This window comes from Lontra canadensis, unplaced genomic scaffold (assembly GCF_010015895.1).
Source record: "Lontra canadensis isolate GAN:19392208 unplaced genomic scaffold, GSC_riverotter_1.0 scaffold57, whole genome shotgun sequence".
In the NCBI taxonomy this organism is placed as follows: domain Eukaryota; kingdom Metazoa; phylum Chordata; class Mammalia; order Carnivora; family Mustelidae; genus Lontra; species Lontra canadensis.
In genome coordinates, this window is record NW_022631051.1 from 13,112,282 (window position 1) to 13,121,997 (window position 9,716).

General features: G+C 49.9%; 1 protein-coding gene across 50 annotated transcripts in view; it reads right to left on the reverse strand.

Moving 5' to 3' along the window:
- Window positions 1-810: 810 nt before the first annotated feature.
- LOC116878497 (immunoglobulin lambda-1 light chain-like) overlaps window positions 811-9,716 on the reverse strand; it is a 115,419-nt gene continuing 106,513 nt past the window's right edge. For 23 of the 50 annotated variants that reach the window (XM_032876049.1, XM_032876053.1, XM_032876050.1 and 20 more), the window contains 2 exons: window positions 2,534-2,567; window positions 811-1,270 (listed from right to left, as the gene is read on the reverse strand). In XM_032876049.1, the coding sequence (XP_032731940.1) occupies window positions 951-1,270; window positions 2,534-2,567 (354 nt within the window). In that variant the 3' untranslated portion in view covers window positions 811-950. Of the gene's footprint in view, window positions 1,271-2,533; window positions 2,574-2,815; window positions 2,823-4,254; window positions 4,263-6,261; window positions 6,272-8,346; window positions 8,352-9,716 lie in introns of all 50 variants that reach the window. The other 27 variants (XM_032876064.1, XM_032876066.1, XM_032876054.1 and 24 more) reach the window with 7 other exon arrangements.

Genomic DNA, 9,716 nt, shown 5'->3' on the forward strand with positions numbered 1-9,716 from the left:
CTAAGAAGATGAGCTGGCTCATGATTCACAGTGTCCAGCACACACTCCAGAATGTAAACTTGACGTTGAACTCATGGCCCCAGTGACTACCCATGGACATTTTGGTTTAGGGCTTGTGGTGGGGTCAGTGGTGGATTGGACTCTAAGGGGTCCCGCCTCCCAGGGACCCTGAATACAGATGGGACCCAATGACACATGTGGGAGGAGGAGGAGTTCTCAGTGGCACTGTGGGATTGAGTGACTAGGGTCCAGGGACTGAGGGTCTAGTACTGAGTGCGACAGAGACGTCTGTAGGTAGGGCACAGGACAGTGTTCCTGGGGAGGCAGGAGCAGGGGGTAACAAGTAAGGGTGAATGCTCTAGGCTGACAATAGGGAATATCTATATGGGGTAGAAAACCAGCAAAAACATGGCAATGAGGGAGTCAAAAAGAAAGGAGAGTGGACATCTCAGGAAGGAGCTAGTCCCTGATGGGGAGGCCTCAGGTCCAGAAAGGAGATCACACATTATCCAGGAGTCAATGGAGAACCAAGAGAAGCAGGCTTTGGTGTTGCTGGTGACTGATGTGCTTAATACAACAAGAACAAGTAAAGAGACATTGGGGAAGGTGGTCTATCTTGGTTCTGTTGTTTGTATCTACTGCTCTGGAATTTCCTATGGCCCTACAGGTGAGAGTGAAACTACCCCTCCCAAAACCAGGAGGACGACTTCTGTAGACCCCTTTCCCTCGAGGCAGAAGAATTAAGTTCACCGCTAAAGACGGTCAAGTTCAGGACACAGAGCTTTGAGACGCAATGAGCAGAGAGGATGATTTCTGATTGAATAAAGGACACTTTATTGAGTGTTGACGGGGTGCAGGGAGAAGGGCTGGGATGACCCTGGGGGGAGGGAAGATCGTCCTGGAGGTCCTGTGGCTCCAGGCCCCGCTGGGTCGGGGAGGGTGTCGGGGACCTAAGAGCACTGTGAGGGGACCACCTTCTTCTCCACGGTTTTGCCCTCGTGCGTGACCAGGCAGCTGAAGCTGCTGTGAGACTTCCACTTGTCGGGCGACAGGCTCAGGTAGCTGCTGGCCGCGTACTTGTTGTTGCTCTGTTTGGAGGGCTTGGTGGTCTCCACGCCCTGGGTGACGGGGCTGCCGTCTGCCTTCCAGGCCACCGTAACGCCGCCGGGGTAGAAGTCACTGATGAGGCACACCAGGGTGGCCTTGCTGGCGGCGAGTTCCTCAGAGGAGGGCGGGAAGAGCGTGACCGAGGGTGCGGACGTGGGCTGACCTGCGGGGCATGGTGGGGGCAGTGGTTCATTGATTCCACTTCCATTTGCGGGAGAGCCTGATGTTAGTGTATCAGGTGGGTGTGGGTCTCTAGGCCCAGGGCATGGGCCCCTGTTTAGGGACCAACCTCTGTCTGAGCAGTTATTCTCAAGAGGGTGGCTTGCATCTTCCCCCAACTATTTCCCATCTCTCATGGGTAGCTGTCACACTGTACACCTGCCATCTCCTGACTTGAGAACCCTCTGGGCCCTGGCCTGTCACACAAATGCCTGACCCTCACTCTCTTGCCCTCTTCCTGTGACATTCTGTCTGTCCCCAGAGTGGATGACAAGAACTCCCTGTGGTCTCCTGTGATCTGGTATTTATGCTCTGGAGGCCTCTGGATCTTTCCTCTGTGGCAATTATATTTACCCAAATGTATCTCTCTTGAAGTCTGTAATGAGCCAAGGACCCCATAAGATCACGGTCTGCCTGAAGGTTCTTGGGTGTCCCCTCTGCCTTGTCCCTTGGTGTTTCGCCCGGCCAATCGGTCAGTTCAGTAGCTATACTGTGCAACGGGATCTGGCTTTCATTTTGTAATTGGTCTTTTCCCATAAGAGCCAGGAGTCCGTCTTTCCCCCACACCCTGTTGTTCCATGACCCTGTTCCAGGCTTCCTGACTGGAGCACCTTGTCCTCCCTGCTCTCTCCTGTCTTGCAGTGTTGTTTGGCTCTCTGCGCACATAGCGCTGGGTGGCAGCCTGGAGAGGCCGGCGGGAGCCACTCCACCCCTGCAACCATCCTTGGATCCTTGTCCCAGAGCCCTGGGGCCTTCTCAGAACCTCTAACCTGTGTGTCCCCAGCCTAGGACCTGAGGGTGCTGGGTCCCTCTAAAGGCACCAAATGGTCATCCCCCCAATGCTCCCTCTGCCCTCTTCCCTTTAGGTTGGCGGACCCCAGTGCTCCCAGAGATAAGGGTGGAGCAACAAGGCCAGAACAGAGCACACGTAGGACCCAGCATGACCCTGGCAGGCAGAGAGAGGAGTTTTTCTTCATCCCAACCATTGCCTGCCTCTTGGTTTGGAGGTAAGGGGCTGGTGATGACCTACGAAGTAAGCAGGAAAATCCATATGGGGAGAGGAGGAGGTCAGGGTCCCAGAGGCTGGGATCCCAGGTGAAAATATGACCAAGGCTAAGACAGTACAGAAAAGAAAAGAAAAAAAGGCAGAAAATCACCCAAACCTCTGGGAGAGCAGGGAAAGAAGGAGGGAGATGAGGAGACTCACCTAGGACGGTCAGCTGGGTCCCTCCGCCGAACACCCAACACTGTGACACAGGCTCATACAAAAACCCCTCCTGGGAGGCCGTGCCCCACCCACTAGCCCCCCACCTGCAGCTGTGGTGGAGGAAGTGGGGGCACTCCTCTAGGCTGGCATCTGCTCAGCATGGAGGAGACACACGGCCCCCACCCCTAGCAGATGATAGGACCAGTGACCCCATGTGTTCTGCAACAGGATCCTTGGAAACAGTTCTTCCAAAGGGAGTTGATATCTTATCTGCTCTTGGTTTTACTATCTGCCAGGATGTAGAATAGTTTGTGGAAGGCCTGTGTGTCCTTTTGAGTTAGGTTCCATGGAGATGAACAGGACATCCCCTCTCAGCATGTTCAAACAACCCCAATTCTTGGTGACACCATGACTTGAGGGCAGAGGGTGTACCCTGCCTCTGAAACCTTTTTTGCAATTAAAAGAAGGTGGGTATGTGTTCATGGGCCATTGGAACGTTCCTATGTCCCCAGCCATCTGTCTAGAAAGCTCAGATTTTTCTTCTTGGGAATGTCCTAGTGAGGAACTGTCCTAAGTCAAGTCTTGGTTGGTCCTGTAGGACATGCCAACCCGTGTCCAGGTGACCTTGGGAGCAGCCCCAGCCAATCGCTTTTCTGGTCTCATGTTGGGAATGGTCTGGTGTGTGAATTCTGCTCTGTTCTTTTCAAAGAGTAGTCAATCCCCACTCCTACTAACTGGAACTAGCGTGAGTGACTGATTTCACGCCCCGGGTGGGTAGGCACAGATGAGCTAGAGTATATCCTCAATCAGCAAATAGGAGCTTAGAAATCTCCTGGGGTCATGTGTGTGTACCTAGGAGTCTTCGAAAGAGGCTCTCACTGGACCGATGTCCATATGTGAAGCCACATTTCCATCATGCACAGAGGATGACCTTTGTGTGAACCCCCAAACTGATCCATAAGATCTAAGAGTTTACCAGGTTATCACGCAGTGATAAATCAATAGGGGAAGATGGAGGTAACTGACCGTCCTTCTATAAAATGGGGAACAATAGGGAATTATTTACATTTCTTCTTTTCCCTAGATATCAAGGTGTCATTGGGAGAATAAAGAGGAGATCGAGGCAGTCCCTTCATGGGCACGTGCTGCCCTGTCCTCATAGGAGAGGGACGACAGAGAGGAAATACTGCCATCATGCACCCTTCCCATCAGATGGAGGAGTCACTAAACCTGCAGGTAGTTAATGCTACCTAAAAAGGTCCACTTGACCTTGGCCCTTTGATGCTATTACCAACCATTCTGGGTGGTGGTTTTGCCAAGTCCAGGCTGGACCTCCTGAAGCCCCTGATGCCAGAAGCCCTTTGCAAGCACAGGAAGCAGACTGAATGGTCTGGGGAGGCTGTGGGTTCATATCCTGGTGGGGGAGACCCATGATCGACCGTTCTGCCCTCCCCGCCACTACCTTTTAAGGGGAAGTAGAATATTTTGGGAGATCTTACTGACCCAAAGGACCAGAAGACACATCCACCAATGACACTGTCAAATCTTATTCCATAGTCATTAAATGAAAAGGAAATTCCACCAAATAATATTTACAACATATACACTTAACCAGGGATTCACATACAAATATATGAAGAGTTTCTATAGATTGATAAAAAAATACAAGGAATCAAATGGAAAAATAGGCAAAAATAGACCGGAAAATTCACAGTAGAAATAAAATCAGTCAAAAAAATATGGAAGGGAAGAATGCTCAACCACGATCACATAAACAATTAAACACAAACACATCCTCATTAATACTCATCAGGGATGAGCAAATAAAAAGGGTCAACAGTATCACAGTATTGGGAAGGATGTAGAGGAAAGGGCACTGTCATTCACTGCAGTGAATATAAGCTGGGACAGCCTTTCAGAAGGACATTTGGGTAGTATATAAAGAACATTTCAAAAGCACATTCTCTCTGGTCCAATAATTCCAGTTTAGTCATTAGTCATTAGTCCAAAGTAGACACTTGAGTGCACTTCAAGCACACACATAACATATGCACACATATGTGGGTATTTCCATGACAGCATCACTTGTAATTTATATTTTAAATGGAAACAACCTAAATTTCCATTAATAAGGTAATGATTACATACCATCTAGCTCATCCAAATTTTGAAGTCTTACAAAGCCATTATAAGAACATGGGAGATCCATACAGATTGAGATAGAAAACATCAGTAGAAAGCTGTTTAAAAAGCTGGTTGCCGGATGATATGCAGAGTATGATTCCATTTTTTTCAAATAATGGATGTATAACCAACTAGATGCGTGTGTGTGTGTTTTCAGGGACATACCCACATGGGAGAAGGATTAGAAATATATAGACCAACCTGACAGCGGTCATCTCTGGAGAATGTGTTTTAGGGTAAGATGTGTGGAAATGGTAAGCAGAAACATTAGACTTTTTCTTTAATATACTTCTTTGCTTAATCTTTTATTTAATTTTTTTTACAAGTACATGTTACTTTTATATTAAAAATTATTTTAGAAGATAAAAACTAAACATATATCTTCCTGTGAGCATTTTCAAAAGTACAGAAAATTAGAAAGCAAAAATTTAAATGAGCTGAAGTCCCATCAGCCAGAGACATACCATTGACATTTTTCTATATTTTTGGACAGTCTTTTGAAAATGTGCACACATTTCAGAAAGAGAAAAAAAAAAAGCCCAATTTCAGAAAGAGAGTTTTGGAGGCTTGTGTAAGATTCCTTATGATGGATGTTCCAAAGGTATTTGGTCACACCCTTTCTGTTGGATATTTAGATTATTTCCAGTTTTCTCCCACCATTAATAACGTTGAGCTAGCCATTCTTTTTTGTAAACCTTTGGTTACATTTCTGATTATTCCTCCCCTACCCTTACCACTCCATGAATTCCTAGAAGTGTAATTACACAATTTAAATATATATATACTTTTAAAAAGTGACCTGCTGCATATTGTTAAGATGGTTATACATTTTAGACTTTCTATAGACAGTCCATGAGAGTGCCCATTCCTCCCTGGTCAAACTCTGGTACTTGCTAATTTTATAGGAGATCTTGGTACTTGGCCTTTCCTCCCCATCCCGAAGGCGCAAGCTTTGGCCGTTATCCATCCTTGGTCCTCTAATCTGGCCTCACACTAGTCTCCTATCCGAAAATAGTTTTCCAAACACGAATCCGACCCTGACAGTCTGCTGCTTAAATCCCTCAACAACTCCCCTGTACCCCAAGATCAAGAATGCACGGAATAAAACACAATGCACAGCACGGCGTGGCGCGCATGCTCACCCCTGCTTCAGGCAGGGAGCTCCCTGCTGCACCTGTGCTCCCCGCACACCTGCGCCCGTGCGCATTTCTCTCCTCTCAGCCCAGGCGTCTCCCAGTGCCTTGAGCGCCAGCCTTATGCTTCAGTTCCCGTGCATCTGTCAGATCAGTGTGATCTGTCCCTGTGCCTGTGACCTCTTTTGTTCAGGTCCACCCTCTTTGGGTCCCCAGTCCTGGCTCCTGTAAGTATTTATGAAAAAGTTGCAGAGTGGACATCCTTGGGGGAGACTCAGCCAAGCCCTTGCTCCCCTAACTGCCTTGCAGACCACCTCTTCTGTTGCACCATTTTGTTTCAACACAGGACACGCTGATGGGATCACAGCGTTTGGGCCTCGGACTTCTAGTCCCCAAACCGTTTGTGCCTGTGCTCTGTGACCTTAGGGAGGTCAATTTACGTCTCTGGACCTCTACCTTCCTCTGCAAGATGGGGATAACAGCAGGATCTAATTTGGGGTACAGAGAGAGACGTTCTGCCCCTAAAACCATTAGTGCCTCTGGGTACATCTTGCTCCTGCCTCCATGTTTCTGCCCTACCCAGAGGACAAGGGTGAGGCAACAGTGGCACTAGTGCAAAATTTAAGGGGTGCCAAAAGTTCAGTCATCAAGATAAATTATATTTTTATGCAATATCAAAAGCTAAAAATCAATGCAAAACAAAATCTGTGGAGGACAAATATCAGCACTTTAATTACAGCCAGTATCTGCCCAGGCCCCTTCTCTCTGACTGATTCTTCCTTCACTCCCTTCTTCCCCTCACTGCTGCTCTCCTCTTTGGATGCCCACTCCTGGCTCCCACCTCAGGGAGCTCCCCATATTCCCACCATAACTCTTTTGGCTCCTTACCTGTCTCATAGGCTTCGAAAGCTGGACAAGCTCCTTCCTGCTGGGGCTGTGCTTGGTGGTGCTGTGTTGGGGACAGCAGGATTTGGGTGCCCACAGCCAGGCTTTGCAGCAGTAGGGGCCAGCGCTGCCTGGGTCAGGGCTCTGCCCTCCCGGGGGCCATCATAGCTCTCTTGGCCTGTCGTGGGCCTCATCTGCCCTCAGGGTGGAAGCTTGGCTTGAACTTCCTGGAGAGGGGCCACCAGTCCCTCTTGCTGACAGGAGCTTTCCCAGTATTCCTGGCCCACATGACCCTGTCTTCTGCCTGGGCCTTCTCTGGTCTTTACACCCGGTGCCCAGCCCTCTCCAGGGCTCATGGCTGTTACCCCTGGGGATCTCCCTCAGAGTGAAATCCGCCAACTGCCCTGCTGTGGTCACATACTGGGCTCCACCTCCTCCCATTGAAGTCTGCCCACAGTTCCTGCTCCTGGGGCCCTGGGTGGGGCCTACCTGACCTACCTTATTTCCCTCTTCCCCAAGGGTGTCCCAGATCTATGGGGCATCTCTCTGGGGCTTGAAGGGGCCACAGGGAGCAGCTGAGTGCCCAGTGGATCAAGAATCACCAAGGCCTGATTCACTGAGGTGGAGCTGGGGCTAGGGATTCTCTTCTGACAAGTCCCCCAGGCTGGGTCCCTTCACACTCCAGTTCCTTGGCAGGTTTGGTCAAGAATGGCTGTTTTGCCTTTGGTCATCTCAGCTTCTCAGCCAGACAAGGGCCCTGCAGGAAGTGATTCTATATCCCTCACTCAAAGAGTAACATGAGGCTCAAGAATGTTGAAGCCTTCCAGACTTAGGTCACTCTGGACCTCAGTTTCCTCATCTGTAAAATGGACAGATTTTAGATTATGATTTAGATTTAGATTATTATTCAGCAGGGCAGTCATGATGAATGAAATCATGTGACTGCTAAGCCCCGATGTAGCAGGTGTTGACTGACTGCCCTTTGGATTTGGGCTTTAGAACAACCGTTGGCACGTCATGGGGGCAAGTGTGCCTGCTTTACAGGTGAAAAAAATAAAGTCTATTGAAAGTGAATGCAGGAGCCAAGGTCATTCTGGGAGTGGGCTGCAGAGTGATTGAGAATCTAGGAGTGAGCTCGTTCCCTGCACTTCAGCCCTCTGTCCACCTGGAAGGCTCATGCTTTGTTTACAAGGGAGCCAAGATATAGGCTCTGTTGGGCAGGGGTGCAGGAGGGATGGGCCGCATAGGTGCTTCGGGTTGGAGTCCGTTGGAAAGCCCAGGAATATAAAACCTAATGCAATGAGACTGATGCAGGAAACGGGGCCAACGGGTGGCTGGGCTGAGATTGTCTTGCCCATTTGAGGATGAGGAAATTGATGTTCAAGCAGATTCTATGCAGAGGTCTGGCCCTGGCATGGCTCCAGAACATGCTTTGTTGATGATGACCCCACTCTCCGGGCCTGGTGAAGTCACACAGCTCAGTGCAGAGCAGGTGACAGAATCCCACCTGTCACCCAGCACCTCCTATCTTGCTTTCCAGTTGCCTTTTCTGCTGCAAGGTCTTTTATACACCTGCTCAAATCTGGGTTTGCAGCTTCTCATTTCTATGTGAGCAGCTCTAAAAGAGGCCTCTCAGGGCCTGCCTAAGTGACTTTCCTTGGAGGTCCCTTTAATAGTTGTCTGGCCCATGTTTTGAGTCAAGCACTCTTTAATTTTCCTGCTACATTTGGCGAAGATTGTCCTTTCCATGGGATGAAGGCCATGCCTCTGACCTTGGCACCATGAGGGCTGGGGAAGGATGTGCTTCAGTGGTCCAGGCTGAAGCTGCTCCCTTCCAGCATCCCTGTGTGGGTGTGAAACTCACTTGCTACCTAAGGCCCAGAAGTTGTGGTCCTCCAGGGGACAGCCCCAAGTCTTGGGAAGAAAAAGGGGCTTTCCCTAAAGGCTGCACCTGCCACAGCCTCTGGGCAGCCACCATCACAGACCACATCCTATTGTGGTGTCTGTGGTCAGAAATCGGGGCCTGGGCTGTTTCCAGGAGGACTCTTGAGGGATGGGCTGGTCTTCCCAGCTGGTGCAGCTGCAGCTCTGGCCCACTCAAGCCTGCCCCTCACATCGTCCCTGGATTGAGATGTGTCAAGGGCTGGATTCACAATGGGCCAGAGGAGTCCAGGTACGGCTGTCCTGGTGGGCTCCGTGCTGAGGGTCCCTGGCTCCTCTGTCTTCTGTCCCAGCCCTCCTCTCATGGAGTGGAAGGGTTGTGCCCCTGTCTAGTCACTTCAGCCCTGCTTCCCATGTCAGAGGGTTCCCCCTGCCTCCTGCTGATCAGTCTCCTGCCCACTCTCTATTCCACAGACCTCAGAGACTGCCTGTGACCAGGTCTCCTCAGCTCCTTGCTCCCTTCCATGCCAAACTCAAGTTGGCTGGGCCTTTTCATCTCACTGTTGTTCTGGGGTGAGTGTGTGTGTGTGTGTGTGTGTGTGTGACAAAGTATCTGTCCGGGGATGTGACAAGTGTTCTGGAATCTCTCAGAATCCTCAGAGTCAGGGTCTGGCTCTGCAGCTCCTGAGCCCCCCCTCCAAAGGGTCCCCGGGAACCCTGAAGACCTCCGCACCTCTGGCGATCCTGAGGGGCAGTCTCACCCCACCCCCAGCTTTCCTCCAGCAAATGGAAAGGGAATTCTACTGCTTCTCTAGATGGCACAGACTCACCATGCTGGTGGGGACCTTCTAGCTCCTTCAACTGATAAAGAAACTGCAGCACAGAGAGGGAGAGTTTCTTTCCCAAGACACACAACAACCTGGTGTAAACATGGTGTTCTGGAACTTACCAGTACCATTCTGAGACCTGGGAGGACCATCCTTTCTCTTTTCTTTCCTTCTTTCTTTTCTTTTCTTTCCTTCCTTCCTTCCTTCCTTCTTTCTCTCTCTCTTCCTTTCTTTCTTTCTTTCTTTCTTTCTTTCTTTCTTTCTTTCTTTCTT